The sequence below is a fragment of the Poecilia latipinna genome, unplaced genomic scaffold (genome assembly GCF_001443285.1).
Source record: "Poecilia latipinna isolate Pla-1442-1.1 unplaced genomic scaffold, P_latipinna-1.0 Scaffold76, whole genome shotgun sequence".
Classification (NCBI taxonomy): Eukaryota; Metazoa; Chordata; class Actinopteri; order Cyprinodontiformes; family Poeciliidae; genus Poecilia; species Poecilia latipinna.
Genome location: NW_015112692.1, coordinates 270,434 through 293,895, shown reverse-complemented (window position 1 = coordinate 293,895; position 23,462 = coordinate 270,434). Strand labels below are relative to the sequence as shown.

At 40.1% G+C, this 23,462-nt stretch overlaps 2 protein-coding genes and 1 long non-coding RNA gene across 13 annotated transcripts in view; 2 read left to right on the top strand and 1 right to left on the bottom strand.

Annotated features, from left to right (window-relative positions):
• The window catches only part of LOC106936477 (uncharacterized), a 26,886-nt gene extending 11,346 nt beyond the window's left edge, over positions 1-15,540 (top strand). Inside the window, exon 2 of the long non-coding RNA XR_001422145.1 lies at positions 15,433-15,540. This is a non-coding gene — a long non-coding RNA (uncharacterized LOC106936477). The remainder of the gene's footprint in view (positions 1-15,432) is intronic.
• Positions 799-6,476, top strand: prss35 (serine protease 35). The gene is made up of 2 exons (XM_015017495.1): positions 799-992; positions 4,048-6,476. The coding sequence occupies exon 2, from the start codon at positions 4,067-4,069 to the stop codon at positions 5,339-5,341; it is 1,275 nt and encodes a 424-aa protein (XP_014872981.1). The 5' UTR covers positions 799-992; positions 4,048-4,066; the 3' UTR covers positions 5,342-6,476.
• The window catches only part of snap91a (synaptosome associated protein 91a), a 46,835-nt gene continuing 32,553 nt past the window's right edge, over positions 9,181-23,462 (bottom strand). For 2 of the 11 annotated variants that reach the window (XM_015017400.1, XM_015017411.1), the window contains 14 exons: positions 22,698-22,775; positions 20,452-20,706; positions 18,586-18,669; positions 18,187-18,255; positions 17,739-17,867; positions 16,108-16,179; positions 14,803-15,036; positions 12,926-13,111; positions 12,806-12,824; positions 12,592-12,682; positions 11,516-11,593; positions 11,271-11,390; positions 10,306-10,394; positions 9,181-9,448 (listed from right to left, as the gene is read on the bottom strand). In XM_015017400.1, the coding sequence (XP_014872886.1) occupies positions 10,314-10,394; positions 11,271-11,390; positions 11,516-11,593; positions 12,592-12,682; positions 12,806-12,824; positions 12,926-13,111; positions 14,803-15,036; positions 16,108-16,179; positions 17,739-17,867; positions 18,187-18,255; positions 18,586-18,669; positions 20,452-20,706; positions 22,698-22,775 (1,496 nt within the window). In that variant the 3' untranslated portion in view covers positions 9,181-9,448; positions 10,306-10,313. The remainder of the gene's footprint in view (positions 9,449-10,305; positions 10,395-11,270; positions 11,391-11,515; positions 11,594-12,591; positions 12,683-12,805; positions 12,825-12,925; positions 13,112-14,802; positions 15,037-16,107; positions 16,180-17,738; positions 17,868-18,186; positions 18,256-18,585; positions 18,670-20,451; positions 20,707-22,697; positions 22,776-23,462) is intronic. The other 9 variants (XM_015017429.1, XM_015017438.1, XM_015017420.1 and 6 more) reach the window with 9 other exon arrangements.

The window sequence follows — 23,462 nt, the reverse complement described above, 5'->3', positions numbered from 1 at the left end:
TAAATGTTATTATATTTTCTTTTTTTTCTTTTTTTTTGTTTTTTTTTTTTTTTGGGGGGGGGGGGGGAGGGGGGGACAATTACAAGTTGTACGTTTTACTTTTCCTTGAGTAATTTTATTATAACGTATTACTGCTCTTACATCTGCAGTTTTTGTTAGTTTCTTTATTTTTTTGTTATGATGTTATATGAATTAGTTTCATTTTGGTCTGTAAATATACCAACATTTTCACATAACTTTTATATTTTGGTCTTAAATATATGATTGATTTTTTGATCAGTTGCTAGTAGGTAAGGTAATTTCTTGGGCAGCTTTTACTTTTGCTTTTGCTTGAGTTGCTGTCCTCAAAAAATACTTCAACATATTTTTGAGTGCAACTTTTGGATCTCAAAATGTTGTACTTTTAAGACCCAAAAGGACAACTTTTGCACTTGAGTACAACTTCTGGGTTCTCTACCCTTCTCTGGGTGAATGTGGACCAACTGTGAAGCCTCATTTCTTCACAATGCATGAATGATTTAAGCTTCTGCCTGAACTGCAGGACCTGAACAGAACACTACCTTTACCCTCAGTGCACTCTTTGGTGAGGTCCAAAACTCTTGCCCCACCCAGAAGTGAACAACTTTTGTCACGGGGCAGAAAAAAAAAGAAAAAGGTTCCTTTCATATCTTCTTTTCCTCTCCACCTCCTTCTTTTTCTCCCTCTCTCTCTCTCTCTCTGTCTCTCTCTCTCTCTTTCTTGTTCAGCCCTCCGTCCCTCCCTCCCTTCTCAGCATCAAGTGCAGCCTGAGCAGAGCGTCCCGGCCGCGAGTTTCCCCCTCAGACTCTCTGAAGGAGGCAATGAGCGGGCAGCCGTGGCCCTGCTGATGACAGCGCGCCTGGGAGATGCAGTGACCGCCGACTGTTTGCCACCGGGATCATATTTGTGTACATCAGAGGACAACAAACAATACACTGCGGATCTGGCATAATCCATCAATCGGATGCGAGCAGGTAGGGACGCCTGTATGGTCTCCTGCTGCCGATAGAAAGAAAGAAAAAATTAATCCAAGAGTTTCTTTATTTTTTTTCCCCTTTTCATTTTTTGAAGACTTTTTTTCTCTTAAAGAAAATATCTTTTGATTCACCTCTGATTTTTTTTTCTCTCTAAGTTATTTTGAATTTTACATCACAAAAAGTAGGGAACTTGTCCAGATTTCCACTTTTCATCAATTTGCATCATGTGGTGCGTTAATGGAAGCAAAGGACGCATCGGTTTTATGTGTTCACGCTGGAATAACATGAATTCATCCTACTGGTGCAGATGTCGATCTGCGGATGTCTGAAGGAAATACTGAAAAATGTTTTTTTTACATGTAATTGGTTATTATTTACGTTGGAAATTTAAATGACATTAACAATGACTTCATTCAGAAAGATTAGGCAAACAGAAAATAATACACATATTTTTCCTTATACGCTTATTGTCTTTCTAACTTTATATTGGTTAAAACAGAAAGTCGGAAAATATGTCGAAATTGGTTATCACCAATTTTACTACAAAAAAAGGAAGGGTGAGGTGAACAAAAGACCTGCACACACAAGATTGAACCTTAGAGCGCCACCTCCCGGCCACTTTGCTTTCCACAGGAGGATGAAGAGGGCACAACCTCGTCATCCTCGTTAGCTGAGTGCAGCGGAAAAAAAATAGTTCGGTCGAAAATCAGCCCATTCGAAGACCAAAAAGCCATCATGGCGGAGTATCAGTTTCCACTGATTAATGGGGACGGCTCTCTCTCTCTCTCTCTCTCCCTCTCTCTCTCTCTCTCTATTTGTTGTAATGTTACGTCTGAATTTGGCAGCGGGAATGTGACGCTGAGCAGAAACTAAAAAAAGGGTCTTTTTTTTTTTTTTTTTGCTCTTTCATTTATTGAAAGTGTTTTACGGCTCTTTGCGGCCATGTATTTTATTACCAGTCTGTTGTATGCTGGTTAGATTTCAGCCGCTGGCTGTGTTTTATAGGAGACTGTGGGGTGCAGCCAGGCCTCAAAAATGTCCCGATTACAGTCAGAGTCGGTTGGAGGAGACGTCACAGTTACCTTGGAATATAAAACAATAAAATAAAAAAGTTCAGAAAAGAAAGGGGAAGCATACATGTGGAATATTTGCAGTTGGTCAGAGGTGACCTGAGGCAGAGGGCAACTTTTTTTTTTTTTTTCTTGCCTATATCTGGTCTGGTGAGCTTGAATACATCAGCAGCAAAGAAAACCTAAAAATATCACAAACATCTCATAAAAGTTCTATTTTAATGCTACTTTAAGCCTTGCACAGATGATGAAATGCTTGTAGGTGATGCATGTAATGATGACATTTTCCTGGGAACCTTTTTTTTTTATAACTACAGAAGTATCAATTTGAAACTGAGTTCATTTTCCCTCTTAAAATGTTGGTTTTAAACTGATTTGTAGGGCAGACATGGGCATTTCACTTTTAATTTGTCTGTAAAAGCGTTAACCAAAGCCGTAAATCCTCCTCCATCCAAATAACTTTCTTTTCCAGCGTTTGAAATCGGCAGGCTGACTTCACAGCCGCAGCCCCGCTGGCGAATTTCATTTCTGCCGCTTTTCTAGTTCAGCGATCGTCTGTCCAATCTATTACAACACATCCTCAAGTTAACACATGCATATGTGGATTCGGGGGGGAGGCTGACACTCATGGGTATAGGAGGCAGCAGACACCATCGGTCTTCATAGTCTCTCTGTGTTTGATGCCATTTGTGCGCATGGAGGGGCGCATTGTGGAGCTGCAGGAAACCAGATATGGTCATTACTGAAGGAGTAGGTTAACCATTGTGGCAAACCTCCAAGCCAATGTCTCAGCTCGTTTAGAGAGTCCCTGTCCAGCGTCTTCTCACTGCCCACTGCCCTCCAGCTATAGAGTCAAGGAGCAGAAAACTTTTAACCACACAGCTAATGCAGGAGCTCTGGATTTAAGCTGTAAAAACTCTGCAAAAATATAAAACCCAACGTTACTGATTTGTATGTAAAAATGAAAACACCAACCACCTCAGATGGCTTTAACATATTCAAGTGTGAGACATACACACACACATCCCTGACCTGCTCAGTTACAGTCTCCGTTGAACGCTGGGGCTGCACTGCCTCCCTGTGGTCATGAATGGAATTGGCTGCGTTTCTTTTTAGTCATTGAATCTCAAGTCAGGTTTTAAAGACATTTAGGAATCACTAAGACACAGTAAGTGTATACATACTTACATGTTGTTGCAGGGTTTTTGGAGGTGGTGTCTTATTTGGGATAGGTAACTTTATTTCATTTAGCAGAAATCCACACTACCTTCAATAAGACTGAAGCCAACATCTAGTCATTAGAGAACTTAGTAGGGTGGAGCAAGGACCAAAACATTGTACCCCAAAACATTAAAGGATATAAGAAAACAATGCTTAATAAATTGAGGTTAGGAAGGTTTACATGTCTTTAGTTTTATGTGAGACAGCTGTTATATCTGCAAATATGTTACATGTTTTGTTCTAAGTATGTTTCCTGCATAAATAATCATCAGTTTCAGTGTACATATTAACTAGAAGACAAAGTGGCAACAGTTTAAGGGGTTAAGCAAACACTAGTCATATAAATGACAATGATGTTTCTCAAATAATATTTTCTCTTATGGAGTCATTTTAAGATGGTAGCGTTCCACTTCAAAATGGGCCCAACCTGGACTAGTTGTTAGTGAAAATGCCTAAGGAAATATCTGCTCCTTTGAACTTTTTAGCAAAGCCTATCATAAAAAAAAATGTGAGTATACCCTTCAAGCTCATATGTTTGAGCAAAAGGGCTACATTCACCAAAGTATCAATAAATCTATACCAAATGTGTGTGCAGAATTTCACTTTAATGTATTTGGTTGCATAAGATATCTGAAATGTCACAATGTTACAGTGGCCCCAAACCCTGTGATTCAAAAGTTGGTTCTTGTTGGTACCTGTGATTGTCAGAAGTGTTAATGTGTGTAAATTAATGTTTTCATCTTTGGTTCTCTACATTTCAGAGCCAGGCCCAACTTAACTATGGGCCCCATACCACTTTGCATCCTGCTCCCAGTGATGGTGCTGACTGCGGTGGTGGCTGTAACTGCTGAGGAAAACACAATTGACGACCAATACACCTGGCCCCAATGGAAGGTGCCACTGGTAAGGAAACGACGCACTGTGCCCCTCAGCAGCCCCAGCTTTGCAGCTCACCCTCAACCGGAGCTGAGTGGCACCTGCGGGATCGAGTGCCAGCGCCACATTCCCTCGCCTTCCTTGAATGATTTGGAGCAGTTCCTATCCTACGAGACGGTCTACGAGAACGGCACACGCACGTACACCTCCGTTTCTGTGCATGGCCTCAATGAAGTCACTGTCTGGCCAAGAAACACTTCATCAAGGTCCCGTCACAAGCGAGAAGTGTACGGCACAGATACTCGCTTCACCATCGCTGACAAGCAGTACTCCACCAAATATCCCTTCTCCACCTCGGTGAAGATATCTACAGGGTGCTCTGGGGTGCTGGTGTCACCCAAACACGTGCTGACAGCTGCACACTGCATCCACGATGGAAAGGATTATCTAGATGGAGTTCAGAAGTTGCGTGTTGGCATTCTGAAAGAGAAGAGCAGACGAGGAAAGGGAGGCAGAGGAAAGGGTGGGAAAGAAAGGGGCAAAAGAAGAAAGGGGGACAAAGTTAAAGAGGAAGGACTGGAAATGGAGGAAAATGGCGGGAGAGGGGAACGCAAAGGAAGAGGAAAAGGCAAGAAGATCCGGAGTCGTCGAAGTCTTGACTCTGGGAAACCTTCATTCAAGTGGACCAGAGTCAAAAAGACCCAGATTCCTAAGGGTTGGTTTAAAGGTGTGTCAGATGGACTGACTGCGGATTACGACTACGCCGTTCTCGAGCTGAAGAGAGCCCCAAAGGTCAATCACATGGATTTGGGTGTTATACCTTCCGTTAAGAAGCTCCCTGCTGGTAGGATCCACTTCTCCGGCTTTGACGATGACCGACCCGATAACTTGGTGTACCGGTTCTGCTCTGTGTCTGAGGAATCCAATGACTTGTTGTATCAGTACTGCGATGCCAAACCTGGCTCCAGTGGCTCAGGAGTTTACATCCGCCTCAAAGAGCCAGGCAAGAAGAAGTGGAAGAGGAAGATCATTGGGGTTTTCTCCGGTCACCAGTGGGTTGACGTCAACGGGGACGGGATGCAGCAGGATTACAATGTGGCCGTGAGGATAACGCCGCTCAAGTACGCGCAGATCTGCTACTGGGTCCATGGGGACTCGAGTGAGTGTCAGGTAGCCTAAAACAACATGGAAACTCCCCACTTTTCTGCTTCTTACCCATCATTTCACACCACAATTCCCCCTTACAGACTTCACCTACTTTGACACATCACCTTGTTTCACCAAGCAGAAACTAGGCAACTGCTTCCTCTTCCCCTTCCCGTCTTTTACCTTATGTGCCTCATAATGACTCTGCTACCGTGATTCAAGTGAAGAAGTGGCAACAATAGGAACTCATCAATGCATCAAGGGAACTGTGGCTTGTCAGTTGTCTTTTTTTATTTATTTGTTTGAAATATATATGGGAAAGGAAATCCTTTTTAAGTATTTTAAGTCTACTTTGACAGTTTTTGAAATAAATTGACCTCTATGGTCATAGTACAGTAAATGGTTTATAGTATAAATCACAAATACTTGCAAGGTATCGTTATTAAAGAAAAGGCCTCTCCACCACTGTAAGCATAAAACGTGAGCATTGGCAATAACAAGATGCCCAAAAACCATCTTAAACACTTTAATTAAAAAAAGAACCGTATGAAGATTCAGAGAAAACTAAAAAATTAATAAGCTGATTTTTTGATTTGTGCATATCTCGAACATTGCATTCAATGTTTTGTGTTTTACGCTTATCTATTAATGAGTGTTTTTCTCCTTCTGGATACTTTTTAGGAGATGGGGTTTTTTTTGTTGCTTTTGTATGATTCGTGTCTCATCCTCTCATCCGTTCTTGCAATACAGTGAAATGTGGTTTCATTGTTATGCACATAGCTATAACAGAGAATGACGTGGTGCTAATTTATGGGACTGTAACCTTTTTGTTTCCATTTCGGAATGACTTAGAAAATATTTTTGGTGGCCTAGTACTGTAACTTTAAGCTTAAGGTGAGGCTACATGTTTGCGTTACATTAAGTCTGAACCATTCAACAATTTACTTGAGCTGTTTTTATTTCTCTATTTTAAGGGTAACAGATTTTTTTTTTTTTAAAAGTCACTTTGTTTTTATAGAAGTAGTTTAAGATCAAATGTAATGTTTCTGACTTGTTCCTGTTGCTTTTACTCCAAGGAAATGCAAGACTATCCTTTTAAATACCAAATATCTGCAAATAATTATTAGCATTGAAGACTACAAGCCATTAAAACCAAGATTCCCCTTTGCGTGTGTGTGTCTATGTGATGAAAACAAATGCATCCAAGCAAACAGCAAAGAATAAAATGTTTTATAAGGTTTTGGCATACGTTAAGTGCAACTTTTTGGCAGAAGAATCTCTACCAAATGTTAAACACAGTGGTGGAAGTGTTATGATGAGGGGTTGCAACATTTCTTCAGGTACTTGGATTCAGTCGTAAAAAATTTGACTGGGAATGGGCTTCCACAGAGATTCGTATGTTTGTTTTTAGTAAGATATTCACTAAAAATGGCATCAACAGGAGACATTTGGTGACACAAAAAGAACAAGACTTCAACATGCGTATGGTTAAACATGCTAGGTTGTTAGTAGCCTATGACACAAAAGATTTCATCCATTTATTCCACAGAACAATGTTACATCTCTTGACATTTTGGTTAAGTATATAGGTATACTGCAAACGGTGATGTTGGTCATTAGTACTTTTAACAGTATGAATTCCTCACAGAAAATATAAAAACAGGAGAACACACTTTTTCTGTTTCTCAGTTTAGTAAAATGTATGACAGTGTTAATCCCAAGAAGTTTGTGGTGATTAAAGCAGGTGTCCACATTTCAATTTAAGGAGGGTGCACATTAAAATGAAACACCCCCCAAAAAAGTCAGAACAGCTCAATCCGTCATCCAATTTATTGCATCTCGAGGGGCTTACATGCACTGGGAGGGCCATTGTAAATAAAGTAAATTTACAATAAAACAAACAAAAAAAATTACAATTCTAATAATTCAGTCATGAAAAAATGTTAATATTCTCCCATGATTTACTCTGACTCTCACAACCAATCCACAAACATGACAGAGAACAGACACAGAGAAAGATCTATCACTTTCTGTAGTTTACAGCACAGAAGAGGAGACTGGCATTAAATTATGACCAAATGTATGATTATACTCAAAGTGATTTTACTGAAATCTGGGTTAAAAATGGCAAAAAGGTTCAACTATAACCCCAAATAGAGTTCTCCATAGTTAGAGGCTCCACCAACGGCAAACCAGATGTTATCGATTAAGGAAAGAGTCAAACACGATGCTCAGACGGAAGCGAAGCAAAAGTTTTGTTTAGTTTTACTACGCACTATGGTGCTAGAGCAGGTCATATTCACCTCGAGGCTAAAGGTACAGTGCGGTGTTTTGGCCGCTAGCAACTTCAAGGAGAATCCATCAGAGGAAAAGCCCTTGTACCTTGTAAATAACGTCAACTTTGAAGTTTCCTAACGAGGTAAACACATTTAGCGTGTTGTTAGGCTCATGCAGCCTCATCCTTTGATGAGTAATCCTGCGCGTAAACAGAATTTGCTGTGCTTACAGGACAAAACACCACATTGTATCTTTAAACTTTTCTCATTAAAGTAAGCTGAGCAAAGAGTGACCGAGCGCTTTTTGCAAAATCAACCAGGCGTGGGCTAATTACTGGTCTTTGGGGTACACCAAAGTTGCCAGAAGCCAGAGAAAATAGTGGAGCGTTTTCTCAGGCTGCCCCTCCCTGACGTCCTGCTGCAAAGTTGCCTAAAATATGGCTACTGCACTTTTCCCTCACTTACAAGGACTTGGAAATACTTCCAGTAGGGAAAACTGTGTGCAGTCAAGGTGCTTGGACTAAAAACTAAGGGCCACCCATCACCCTTACTAGTGCTGTTGGCAAGGTGTGAGTGGAATATAGTCTCACTAACAATTAATAACAATTATACATATACTTCTGCTACTCTATAAATTGAAGAATAATAAAAAGGGATACAATTATGCATGGTCTCTGAAAACTATAAAATTCTCAAACTGGCCCACGCCTACAACTCCTCATTTTAATTGCTATAATAATCTTAATCTCGTCGATCCGACCCGTCTGAGCATGGAGTTTGCTACGCAAGTCGTGAAAATGACAAAACGGACTCTTAAAATCGACCACGGGAGACCAAGTCAACGATTTTTAACGTTTCTACTCAAGGGAAGTTCAAACACACCTCTAAGAAGACTAAAGTGTAGTTTTCCGGAAGTACATAAAGTTCCAAGATATGTTCTTTAATAGAAAGGTACGCAGATAGCCACAGTCTGGAGAAATGAACCAAAATGGACTCTGTACATGGCATACAACTAAAGGACATAAAAAGAACAAAATATAGAAAGTTAGGCCACAAGTAAAAAAAAGAAGAAAGGACCACTTGCTGCTTTTTAATAACTGAAAATCCCACCAAGGTTGATCTTACATATACAGTATATTAATCTTTTAGTGGCGGTCTTACTTGCTTCACTTAGTTCCAATGATGACGGCAAATAGAGGGATACTCACAAGACTTCTCACGATTTCATGTCTGATTCACTTTTGAGATTCTCCTCACCAGATGTACAATAAAGACAAAATCCTCACCAAAGAAACCTCTGTACATCAGAAATGACCTTCCTGTAAAACAACACACATATTAGGCCTCTTCAAAAATCTACAGGGCGTTTTGTTTACCCATCTCATCCAACCAACATGGGAACACACAGAAGCTCCTCCCCCCTCAGTAAGGAGGCGGAGACATTAATGGAATGTGGGCGGGGCTTGGGACACCAAAGCACATCAATCATTCAATTCAGCACAATAAATAAATCTAAAACACATAGTTCTTCACTTCCTCTCACTTACCGTCCTGAACAATTTTTATCATTATTATTATTATTATTTATTTTTTTTCTCAGGATTTTGTGTCATTTTGTTTCGACAATAAAATTAGTACATCGACATAAGCACAAGCTCTGGATTTATTTATTTTTTTTATCTTATATTTGTATATAATCCATTATGGTTCACTTTCACAGTTTGTGCTACAACATCACACAGGAGAAGTTGGGTCATGGACAGGTGAGGAGGAGAAAAGGAGGAACGGAACATTGCTGGCATCTCGAGATGTTGACAGGCGCCAGGTAAACGCTGAGAAGGCTCTGATCCAGAAAGAAAAGAAGCTGGGAGACAGGAAACAAGATTTCAACATTAGACTTATTCATCTTTTGTGCTTTCAATAAACTGTGCGTCGTTTGTTTCTATAGAGCACTGTAACGTTTTAAAAAATACATTTGCTTAACAGAAACTTATTTTTTTGGTAAAAGTTTTAGTTTTTTTTATGGGCTGCATTAAAACTGATTTATTTCGCAAAACTGCAATGGAAACACTTTTTTTTTCATCACTCAAATCACATGATCAACAACCTGGATGTTGCCACTGGCACAGACCATGAAGAAGACAACAACAGGAAGTAGTTAGAGGATGATGGCATGGAGTGTTCTTTAATGACGTGAACAAATTCATTTATGTGATTTTAATTACATTTCACATTCAGTGGAAACACTGCAATTCTGAAATTGTGTTTTTGCGACATTAACAGAATATTGACAAAGTTTTTAGAAATGCAGCTGCTTATGCTAAAGGTTTGCGTACTTTACAGATAACTATATAAGAGAACCTCATCCACATTTTATTGTTCCCCAAATCACACAAATGAAACCATAAATACCATTTTTTTTTTTTCAAATATTGCAACTTGTAACACTTTATTTAAATATGGACTAAATCAGAGTCCCAGTATTAAAAAAGACATTATGATTAATTAATAGAAAGAACTGTGAAACACAAATGTTCCAGGTCTCTACTCAGAGTGCCAGCACCACCTACTGGTGACATGCTGAACGTCACTGCAAAAGTATGAACGATGGGAACCTACCAGTGGCTTATGACTACTTTATTCAAGAAGAAGAAAAAAAAAAAAAAACATCTCCAAACTCAAAGTTTAAACAGAATAGAAATATAAAACAGATTTTTCTACCTGGAGTATTATAAGAAGTCCTTGAGGTCGAGGTCTGCCAGAGGGTCCTTGGGCTTCTTGGGGCTCTGATTTGCAGGTCCTGAAGAAAGCTAAGACAAAACCAGGCAAAACGGATCCTTTAAAGCATGAGATTTTCAGCAAGATAAACAATAAGGTCAGCATCATTAACAGACGCATAATTTCCAGCCTAAAATTCAGGCTGAGTAGGTTTTGATACAGATTTCATTTTCTATTTTCCTATTAAAACAAAAATACTTAAAAGGCCCTAATAAGCTCCTGTTATCATTAAAACAAGAAGGAGGTATTATGTTAAAGAGAAAAATCTGTTTTTATATTCAGTGCCTTGGAGCTTTTTTTGCACTTAAGCACCGTTTTTGTGCAAAGTTTGTTTTAGCAGCATTATGTAGCAGACAGCAGATAGAGGGAGAATGATACTTAAACACATTTTTTCTTGCTTTTTTTATGTTTTTATTTCCTGTCTTATAAATGTCAGCTTCATTTCGAAGGGGTCCTGGCTTTGTTTTTATTTACGTTCCCACTCCCAACCTAAAGTGGTCCAGTAGCCAAATTATCCACTACAAACCGGCATTAAAAGAGAGAAATGTAGCACTTTTAACGCTAAAAAGTGTATTTTTTAGTGCACTTTTATTTCTTACATGTCAAGAAATGCATTTCTTGACATATAAATCAAGAAATGTATTTGACCAATAGGGTCAAGGTATTTCGCTGTGTTACGCAGCTGAACTCTTCTTTACAAAGTGTGTGACTTTTCAAGCCAGTTGCTTGCACATTATTTTATTTAGCACATCAGAATAAACGAGGGTAGAAACAATTATTATGGGGAAATTTGTGTTGGTTTGTCACATGAAATCTGTCTAGTTGCACCATGATAAAAACAGTTCAAGGTGTATGAATACCTACTTAAAGACACTTTGATGTTTTTTTTATGGTATATAACGGGTTACCGGTGCTCCGGGTGCAGCTCCAGCAACCCCTGTGAACGGAGGTCTCATCATGGGCTGCCCCATCATAGGTTGGCTCATCATGGGCTGCATCATTGGGACCCCTGGCCCTCCAGCAGGAGGCTGTTGGAAAAAAGAATGAGATCAGAAATCATTACTATTTCTAAATTAATTACAAATATGTTGTATTTTAAACAGTGATTCAATTGTTTTAGCTAATTCGCTAAGCACAGACATTAAAAGCTCACCATGCCAAAGCCAGGCTGTGCGCTCATTGTTGGCACCATTGGTGCACCAGGGGGCGCTGCGCCTGGCGCACCGGCAGCCTGAACATGCAGACAGATTATTTAGCTGTCAGAGGATTTTGGGTCAACAACAACGTATTGGTGCAAGTCAATAAGGTTAGAAAATAACAAAAAAAAAAAAAAAACTGATAAATTTCAGTAATTCAGTTTAAATTTGATATACAATTCATTAAACAGAAAGCGACACATTTCAAGCATTCATTTAATCAAATCGATATAAAATTTATCTAAAAAAATATTCATGTTATAAGTAATTTAAATATGACCAAAACATAAAATAATTTAATGAACTAAAATAACAACAACATATTAACAAACATAACATTTCCACTTAAAAACAATCCTGTTGGAGTTTTCTGGTTATATATTTCTGGACTGGACTTTGGGTTTTCATTTGCTTTGAGGCGTAAACTTCAAAATTCACAAAACTATTAATCAGTGCGTCAGTGATGAAGTCTTTATGTGTTTTTATCTGTGTACTGTCAGTAGAAAGCATCTTGGAATGCTATATATTTTGTTTTATTTTACTATTGTAATGAACATCCAGTTTTTTATGAGCTGCCAAGCGACTGCAGATGTGAATTAGCTTATGCTACAATCTGGCAGAGCGCATCAGATGGTGGCTTTTATGACTGATCTGTACTTTGTCCATTTCTAAATAAAGTTTATCATCTTTATGAAATAAAGACTTGAAATAAATCACTCTGTGCTTTAATTTAATGACTCTAAATATGAGTTTCACTTTCTGAGACACAAATGGGTGTAAGTATATTGTTTAGTCTTTTTTTTTTCCCTAAGCTTTTACAAAAACTGCTTCCTTTCAACTCACTGCAAACTCCTGGTTTTCCTTAGATGGAAACTTTTTAAACTACTTTGAATAATTAATTGCACGTACTGTGTGCTGTTTGACTAGGAACAACTGGAATGATCGTGTGATTGAATTGAAGGGATCTTTTGGAGCAAGAGGGACTCATAAACAAGTTCTGTTCTGGTTCTGATTGTGGAGTTGCTGTTCTCACCATGGGGGCCCCTGGGGTGCCCCAGCTTGTGAGAGCGACCTGCGGCATCCAGTTGGCGCCTCCTGTCAGCTTCTTCTCACCGAACGGATCCCTAAAAAAAAAAAAAATAAAAATAGTTGCATTGTTAAATTCTGTCCAGATTATTTACTGAGGATTAGTCACTGACAGGACGCTTATTTTAACGGTGCATTTGCGTTCTTAATCACACACTTACTTCTTCTTCATTCCAAGGTCTGAAAAAATGAAAGAAAACAAAGAATTACCTTACAAAACCTGCAGTTTCTTTCTTTTTAAAAAAAAAATCATTTTCCGTGTGTTAATAGTTGCGGTCTACCTCCAACCAGGTTGGCCAGCGACGAGTCCAAGTCTCCTCCAATTGTTTTGGTGGGAGGCGGGGTGGCGGGAGGGAGTGCTGATATTCCTCCTGGTGCGCTGGGGGTCCCTGTGCTGCCCGCCGTGCTGCCTCCGGTGCTCTGAGGCGTCACCACCGGCATCAGCAAGTCGCCTAGACCGCCGAACACTAGCGGAGAGTCACGCAAGAAAAACAGAGAAACAATAACTGACGTGAGACTGCAGCATCCAGCTGAAGGCAGGCAGAGGGCGGAAACGTGGGAGCAGGCGGTGCGACAACACGGGGACGGTCCAGCTGTGGCAGCATCTGCAGACAAGCTGTGCATGGCAGCCACTGTGTCACACCGAACTGAGGATGCGATGGAGCATTCAAAGCTACGCAGCGGCAGCAACTGCAACCACGTTAGGTAGAAATATGAAAGCAGGTGACATCAAGGCCATTTCACCTACATTTTGTCAGTATTGTTCATGGAGAACACTCAGCATCCTCCATACCTACTGACACCTTAAGTTGTCAGTATTAACGTTTTATGTAAAATTTAATAATTTGCTAAATTTACCGCAGCAGCATTTCAGACTGAAACATGCAGAATCGCCTGTTGATTGATTAGTGTCTACTTTTAAGCATGATGGAGGATCTGTGATGCTGTGGGTCTGTTTCACTTCCTGACATAATGATTTCTCCCAAATTTCAGGTAAATTCGATTAAATATTTGTAAGAAAAATGAAAACGGGTTTTTTATCTGTAGGTTCAAAGCATTTGGGCAGGTTAGCGCAGATGTGTCAAAAACACAACATCTCCTCTTTTTACCTCACCATTTCAGACCTGAAGCCTACTGAAATGATGACATGACCTGCAAGACAAAACAGTAAAACGGAGGAAACATTGATCTGGATGACCTAGGAATATTGTGCAAAGCCTTTATACTCGCAAAATGAAAAGCCCAGATGCTCTCCAATCAAATCAAATTTATTTAAATGGCATATTTAAGAACAACTGCCAGTGATGAACAGTATTAATCCTCAAAATGGAGTGAAATCAAATAAAACACAAGATTTTTTTCTACATTTTTCTGTTAGATTATGCTGCTGAAATAAAAATTTTAATTTATTTCAAGCATGTCTATGGATCTATCCCACATGTGTCCAGAAATATGGAGGGCACTGGAATATCTTTAAAGAAATCCTTGTCCATGGTGCATTCATAACAATAATACTTTCTATATCTGCAGGTTTATCAAACATTACAGCTACAAGTATGGTGACAGGTATGAATAGCAAATGGCCTTGGTGACAAGTGGCTGCCCTAAAAATAAATACAGATAACAAAAATCTTGTCTCATGCGGTAGACGTGAGCACTTTTTTTGCGGCATGCAATGAGGAGAGAGAGGGAGCGCCGTCCAAACTGCACTGCAGAGTTGAACTCACCATTTACAGATTAGATGAAGCAAGCAGTGACCCAGCAGAGTGGAAGAGGACAAGAAGAAGGGAAGAAAAGAAGCAGAAGAAGAAGAGTGGGTGGAAAGTGAAGAAAGCACAGCGTTTGTGAGAGTGCAAAGAAAGTAAAGTCAGAATCGGGCAGCGGTGCTGAGGAGAAAAGCAGTCAGCAGGAAGAACAGCTGTACGTCAGGAGGCCAGTGACAGCGGTGCGTTTCAGTGCTTCGTTCATGCAGAAACCAAGCCGTCAGCGGGAAAAAGGAGTGAGGTCCGCTGTGAAAACAGCTCCTCGAAAAGAAAACCGAGCACACCAAGCAGAGCACCTTTACCAACAAAATGCTTTGGGGGTTTTTTTCCTTTCTTTTTTTTTTCTACATGACGAAGAATCAGGTCGTTAAAGGGAAACTCCTAATTCCACCTACTTGATGCATCGAAGCCACCAGAGGGCGCTGGCATGGCGGACGCAGGTTCTGACACCACCGCGGTCGGAGCTATGGGCACTACCGAAGCCGCAGCGGGTACCGGCGGTGTCGGGGTTGGGAGCGAGGCCAGCGAGTCGAAGCCGGTCTCTAGAAAGTCGTTCTGCACTGGAGCCGGGGCCAAGGCCGGGGCCAGGGCAGGGGCAGCCGTGGGAGCCAGAGTGGGGGAAATCAGGCCTAAAGGGAAACACAGAAAGGACCAAAAACTGTTCACTCTGCTACCAGACTGGATCGAATCAAGAGAGCAAAAATTTAAAAGGGCAGTTTTATGTAGTTTCCAGCCACATAGATCCATTTTATAGCACAATCAAGTAATAATTGGTTGTAATAAAAATACTGTAAATATCAAAATGACATAAAAGAAATTTGACTTCATAATTTAATGCCTTGAATCTGGGGCTCTGTCTCTTTAAGAAGCTCCTACTCTTTGACAGTGCATCTGCAGGAAGTCATCACAACATTCATCTATAAAGCGTTTGCACCCTTAGGAGTGTTTGCACTGAGAAGTAACTCGTATGAGCTCAGCACTGTGCAATTAGCAGTGTTTGCTAATTGCTGCTGGCTAGTCTGAAGGAGCCTCTATGTGGAGGAGCTATGTGGAAAAAGCTGTGCTTTGTGACACAGGTGTTTATGAACCCTGAATGGTTGCTATGGGAGATTAAAGGATTTCTCTAACATGCAGTAAAAAAAAAAATCAAAGCAACACTCCAGGTGTGTTTTTGATGATTGTTCTGCTTTGTTCTCCTCATGTGACCTGGTGCGTCCAGATTTACCCTCTTTCTTCCAGAGTGACTGGCGCATCAGGGTGAGGAGAGCAGCGGATGAAGAGTCAGGCCTGGAGTCTACTGACAACCTGAAGATACCGAATGACTATTCCGTTAGCAGATTGTTTCACTAATAGACACTTAAACATACCAACACTTTTACTGCAGCTGATGTAAAAGTACAATTCAAACTGGCCAGGTCTAAACGAAATGAGCCGGACAGAACCGAGGCAGAACAAATCTTGAAGGATGTATGAGGTGAAATATTTCAAATGAGTCTCGAGCCACTCTGGAACTGCTGTGTATTTAATATAAGTTTGCTTGCCAAGTCTGTGGAACAGGAACATTAATCTGACTAATGCGTCTCTATCGTTACTCACTGCTTGCCATTTTCATCAGCACAGAACATTTCCAGCAGCCATTTCCCTTTTTAATTTAAATACTCAGATTTTATAGATGAGCGCGAGCGCTAGCGGAGGCTAACCTCCCAGCAGGTCGGCTCCCGGCACCGCAGGGGCAGAGCTTTGCTTCTCCTCCACAGGACCACTGAAGGAGTCTATAGAGAGAGGGGTGAAAGGTCGACTCAGCATCAATTAAAAAGAGACAGCAGGATTTAGATATATGAAGTAGCTGAAAGGTCGACTTCTGCTGTTTCAGCACAGGAATCGCTATTCAGTGGAAATATAATTTAATTTGTCTGAACTGAAAACAGCTTCTTCAAAAAATAAATACAGCAAAAGGACTCAGTGACTACAAGAGTCACTGTAATTATCAACTCTGAAATTATTTGAGGTTCTTATGCATCACAGATGATGCTTAAATTCATTTTGCAGGTGTGGTTTCAGGGTATTTAGTGATAAACAGTAGTGATTTGATGTATATTCTTCATCAGGGTTTATATACTGGGTCTTTCAACCAAAACATGTATTGAGAAATGTAAAGTTAAAATTCAAGGATGACATATTTTGGGTCTCAGGAAAACATCAGCAAGATGTCAGACCAAATTACCTCAGACTGAAACGACATCACGTCCCAGGACAATAATAATAATGTCATGTCGGATTCTAATTTCTTAACCCACATGCAGAAACACAACAGAGAGCACCAGTTTTATTTGTGTGAGGTTTATTGTAAGCAAAACAGGATGATGGCAGGTGACATGGGGCATGGATCTCCTCTCACGGCTGACGCCAGAATTCTAAGCACAGGAGGACAGGGAGGGTTAGTTCTGGTTCAGTTTGGAATCTTCAAGAAAAACAAAACGGAGTCGGGGAACCTACTTGAGGTTGGAGCGGGTCCGAGCCGGGAGGGGAAGGAGCGTCTGGGGAGTCCGGGTTTGATGGTGGAAGGTGGATGGCAGAAGAGGCGGCGTCGGAGTGCGGACGGGCAGACAGGGTTTCCACAGCACAGCAGTCTCGGATCTCTGAGGGAGAGACACAAGGGTTCACTGAGAACTTATCTAGGCTAAATCTCAAAGCAGAGGTGAGAACTCTGGGGCCGGTAGTACCAAACATTGGTGACACTCTGGCAGTGAAGAAGCGATGACTCCCTCCTCTTATAGGAGCTGACGAGATTGGCACCAGGTGTGTTGGGACCAGAGCTGAAGGCCAACCCTCCAGGCAAAACCTCCGGACGCCCTCTGGTGGACAAAAGATGAGCAACCCCACCATCCCAAAAACCCTGGATCCCCACAAATAATCTGATTATGTAATCTATCATGTCATATCAGTGGTGAAGATGGTTAGTGTTTATTTCATAGACGTTTGGTTTGATATTCAAACCCTCTTCTTTAAGGATATTTCAGTCCAGTTTGCTTCATATGCTTTTGTCTTCTAAGGTCATTCAGTCTGAAGATGTTGTCCTGAGACATGGGGGATCTTCTAAAATGTATAAACTACACTGGTTTGTTAGTTGTTGAAGTTACAAATTTGTGTAACTTGACAACAGCTGGGACTGAATGCTTAAATAGTTTTGATCCTGGAAGGAAATTCTGCAGGAAATACAAAAGTGTGCACTTTGATGGCGTGTCTGTATTTTCTCTGCAGCGCAGGACGTTTGGTGACATAGACGGTGATCGTTATACCGAGTGTTTTTGTGCACTGTGATATTTATTACCCAGTAGGTCAATGACCGACTCTGGCTCTGGTTTGGGTGGAGAGGAGGCTTCTGGTACGGGAGTCGGGGCGGGGGCAGGAGTTGGGGCAGGAGAAGGAGTGGAGGTTGGAGCTGGAGATGTAAACGTATCTAAGATGAAAGTGGAAAAAAAAAAACATGATTAGATCAATTCAAATTATTTATTGACAAACAAAAAAGACAAGGATGTTTTATTCCGGAGTTCTTCTGCCTGTTATTGTTAAAGATCGAAGCACATTTGCGCACAGAAAAGCAGAGAGAAGCAAGCGTCCCGGCATCGTCACTGCGTGTCCACATCCTGGAAGCGTGCAGCATTCCGGGACAAGACGTCCGCAGCTAGCATGCAAACTTATCTGGCTGCACTCCTCATAACGGGTAAGGAAGAGAAACAGCCATGAAAGTCAAGATAAAAGCAGCTCGACTAACTCACCCGTCACAATGTCTCCAACCGGAGCCGGCTCGGGCAACGGAGAGGGCCCGCGTGAAACGGCAGGCAGGTCTAATTTACCGATGCAAGCAAGAGCCAGGATACAGGAAGGGAGGAAAAAACCATGGAGGTCGGGGGAGCAAAGAAAAGCGTTAGCGTGGCAGGTAGAAACGGAAAAAGAAGAGAAAAAAAGAACATAGACAGAAAAGCAGCCACAGAGACAATCCGGCAATTGACGAGTGGGGCGCATGCACATTTCTCATATCACTATGAGGGACAAATCAGGACACGGAAGGGAGAAAAATAAGAAAGAAATAAACTGTTGACAAAGGAGAATTACTATGGACACCAGAGGAGGTGAAGAGGCTCCACAAACAGAAAAAGGGACATCAACTCCTGTACCTGCACCAAAAAGGTCTACGCTAGGAGTGGTAGCGGCTTTGGATTCTGTGGTAGGGCTTTGCTCAGGCATAGTATCAAACATATCTAAGAACAGGGACAGACAACCACATGGACATTCAGATCCAAGTCCAGTGCATGATGAGTTATAAAGAAGAGAGATGAGGGGAAAGCAGAGAGAGCAGATTTGTTTTTTGTTCTTTTACTTTGATTAATTCAATGAGTCAGAAGCTGTGTAACGTTTCAGTGCAATGAAACAAGACAGTGCAAATGTTAAAGTGGAATATTGCTAAATTTCAAACGTCCACATATGTTCAATGTGAAATCTGTGCAGTTTTACTGACTTATTGGCTAAATTACGTGTGCATGTAATTTCAAGCACTGCGATCGAAAACTAGTGTTTCAACTGGAAACTGACCAAAAGAATAAAGTTAGTGTAAAGCAAAGTTATTTATCCTCAACAAGCCAATCTTTGTTGCAGGGTTACCATAATATTAGAAAAACACAGTTCCTACAAAAGTTAATGTGATTCTCCAACTTTCATCTCAAGTGTCTGTGGCCTCAGCTAAAATGTTAAAAAAAAAATGTTATTATTATTATTATTAATCAGGAGGTATCGGCTGTGACTCCAGATAATCATATTTTTAAATGATTGACATCAGGAGTCTCTGATGAAACCCAGCTCCTGATGCTGTAATCAGATCAGACAGGAACAAAATGTGGACTGTAGACTTCAGTGTAAAAGTCTTTTTCACCTTTTACAGTGAAAGTCAAAGTGTGAGAAACAGGCAGAGGCTACATGTCGCTAAAGCAGGAAAACAACTTCCTCTATAAGTTTATCTTTACACTCTCAACTGGAATGGCATCAAAACATATTAGTTATTTAGCTATATCAGCTAAATTATCAACAAGTCATATCAAAAAAAGAAAAAACTATGCTAGTATTAGCCTAGCACATTGGCTAACTGCTCAAAATGAAAAGAGTAGGAGCAAACAACTTTATTTGCTGAAAAGTTACATTTAAGTTAATTTTGTCTTACTTCAAGTGTACAAAAATATTTGAACTAGAAACTGGATTAAAATACTTGTGTTTTTGCATAATATGAATAAATTGAACTAAAATGAGCTGAATTTGTTTGTTAGGGGGGATTCATTCATTGTTTAGCTGTTCCATTATTCATTTTTCTAAATCAAAATGGTAAAAGACACATTTTCATCATCAAGTTCATAGATATTTTGAATGATAATCAAAATATCAGTGAATGACCAAAACATTTATCCTTTTTGGAGATTTTCCATTTGTAAATATTCCAATCACTGTTCAAGTTTTTGAAGCGAATCAGAGCATTTTAAAGAGATTCGTCGAGAATAAAATCTGAAATGAAGCAATATTCCATTTTAACGCAAGTGCATAAGCTACAAAAAGGCATTCTCAGAAGGATCTAAAGTTATAACAAACAGCAGAAGAAAACGGTTTTCTTCCCTTTTGGGTTTGGCACTCTTGTTAGTATTCAGTCAAAAAACAAAGCAAGTTGACCCACCTCTGTGTATAAAATGACATTTGCCTTTATGCCCCAACAAATCTAATTTTGTTTTGTTCCTCATACAAAAAAAAAAATTGTGTTCAATTTGTTTTTATGTTTTTTTATTCTTTGCATACAGATTCTTTTCTGCTATTACAGAGGCAGTCAAAGTGCTTGGATAACAGTAAACAAAACAATAATTTTGAAATGTATCACTGGCACCATCATCATAATCAGTAGCAAAGAGCAACATAATCAAGAGTCATCTAAAAATTCATCGTCTCTGTTGCCATAATGCAGGTAAAATGCAGTGAGTGAGTGCGAAATGAGAGCGAAAGGACATTACCACCAAAGATATCTAGAGTCGGGGCAGCTGCAGACTCTGTGGTGGTGGTGTCGGTGGTGGTTGTGGTGGTGGTAGTAGTAGTAGCGGAGGAAGGGGCGGGAGCAGCGGGGGCAGCGATGGGGGCGATTACGGTCGGTGCCTCGCTAGAGGTGGGAGGAGTGATGGCGGTGGCGGCCTCCGAGTCGGAAGGCCTCATAGCGAACAGGTCCAGCTCTGGAGCAATGCTTGAGCTCCCTTCCGTGGTAGCGAAGGGGTCTTTAGGAAGAGCAGCGGGGGTTTGGTGTGGACAGGTTAGAGTGGGTTATGATTGGAGAAAAGGAAAAAGCGGTTTAGGGATGGTGGAAAAACATTTACTTTGAAAAGCATGGTTCTGAGGGAAAATGCTGTCTAAAGCTTGAGACAACTTAATGTGCATTTCTTTGCTAGCAGGAGTGGCTTCCATAAGTCACAATTAACTTCCTCTAACTTCAAAGCATGCAGCATGACTGAATGTTTCTGACACTGTGAAGGCTGCTAGAGTTGTGTAATAGAGGACATATCATCAAACAGTAAAAGCAATGACAAAATAAACACAGCCAGATTGTCTTTCTTCAGTGGCACCGACTTATATCCATCTGAACATCTCTGAAATTATCTAAAAACGGCCATCTACTGATGTTGTACATCTCACTTGACTAGGTTTGAGAAGATCTGTGGAGAAAAATTAAGGAAAAACAAATACAGTTGAGCCAAGTTTAGAGAGGCATGCCCATATCAATTGTGGGTGTAATTTTAACCAAAGATCAGTTTTATTTTTTGTTTTTTAAAAATAAATATGCAAAAAACATTTATCACCTTGTAATTGTGTGCAAAATTATTTGAAAAACAAAAACAAATACATTGTGAATTTAGGCTTTAAAATAAAATACTTAGCTTATGCTAGCTAGCACTGGGTATGTATTATTTTGACGTTACTTTATGCTTATTTTTTTTGGCAAAACCACTAATACCTACTAAAATTTTCCTCACTAGCTACATTTTAAGTTTATTGTTGTTTATTTAAAGGGAATGAGTGAAAATCAAACCCAAAAGTTGTCCCCAGTAGTACTTTTAGCATAAATTCAACATGCTAATGCTAACACAGTGAGTGTGATGCTTCATGGCAAAGGAAATGAACGTTTAGTGTCTCCTTGACCAACCTAGCAGTCTGCTACATTGTAGGGTAGAGAGTAATTCATGCATGTTAAGAGGAAATTAACTCTCTATTGTTTTCCAAGCTGTAAGAAAAGAAGCTGTGCATAACAGCTAGCGCCGCATTTATACACAGTTCATGATATCTGATAACAAAACAAAGACTAAGGAAACAGTCAGTTTCAGTCAGTAATTTATGAAGAGATATCAGAAATTTTAATCATCATAGTATGGCTGATATGTTTTTTATGTGAATATGAATTTCTTTTTATTTAATCAACATTATGAAAATTTATGTTAAAATTAATGGGTTAGTTTTATGATTAAAGTCAGATAAAATGACTGCAACAGCTCTGTCATTTTATCTGACTTATCACTGATGCAGTGTCTCTAGACACTGTTATTTCAGAGGACACAAAAATGAGTATAGTCTAAAATCTTCACTTCTAAAATCATTAAACAATTAAAACGTTTTTTCTCTCCACATTGCAACAGATTAAACTCGGAAATTTCTAAAATTTGTCAGTAAATATTAGATATGTGAACATTTTGCTTATAACATATGCAAATTACAGTAACTTCACACAGATGTGCAGAGAGAGATAGATGTAATGTTTGAAACTACAAGTTTATCCAAAGCATTACAATCCTGTTGGTCAAAGAGAGTTAAGTTATGGTGTTATTCAAAACATAGGAGAAAAAAAAAAGGCTCTGCAATGATTAAAATAATAATTTCCATCTAATATTATCATGGTTAGCAATACTCAAACAGACTGTATTCAATTTCTTAAAACAGTTAACAGATTTACCGAGTATATTTTAAAGAATATTCCCTTGCTAACTAAACAGGAAGAAGAAGGAGCAGATGAAGGAGGAGAGGGTCCATGACTGGGGCATTAGTAGGATTTGGGGTGAGACAGTAGGCCACCTGGGGGCAATGGTTTGCTCTACTGTCTCCTGTAAAGCAGTGGCAGCTTTAGCACGACAGGAGCAAGGAGTCTCATGTACACACACACACGTTTGTGTATTCAAACATCCTCGCAGACACGCTCACAAGAAGCCGTTTTGTGACCCACCAGATCCACTAAATGCATCAGCAGCAGGGCCCGCGGCCGCGGCAGCAGGACCGTCTCCTGGGGAAGGTGCAAACGCATCTAGGGTATTGCAGACGACAACAGTGGACACGCAAAAAAACAAAAATAAAAACAAAGCGAAAGGCAACACCCGAGTAAACACACCAAGACACACAGACGTACAGAACAGAAGATGAGTCAACAGATGAAAAAGGACAGGAAACAAAAAAAATGAGAGGTTAGCATCAGGAATAAGGCTGAGAATACAAGAAATATGCAGCCTGGTTCGGTGCAGTGATAGATTCAATTGCATCACTGCTCACATGATGAGTTTAGAGGGGGTGTGGGGAGGAAGGTGGGGAAAAAGGGGGGCTGCATAATGCTGCATTCACTGTGCGCGCTACCTGCACAGGCTCGAGTAATGAAGCTGGTTGTCACAAGTTACTTTGACTCTGTGACAAATCGGGAGGATGGCAGCAGGGATGGAAAAAACTTATGGTCTCTCTTTGACAAAGAACTGATTTTATTTAGTCGCCATTAAGCTTTAGGAGTGATTTTCATGTAGAAGAGCAGAAATATGATTATGAAAGTGACCTGTCAGCTCATCATCATGACATAAATATGGAACAATAGGAGTAAAATTATTTAAAGCCCAAAAATCTAAAAAAAAAAGTGCAGCATATAAAAGTAGATTAATTACATTTCAACACGGCTTTTACGATGCACACATAATTTCAGCATTATAAAACAAATAATAGTTAAAAAAAT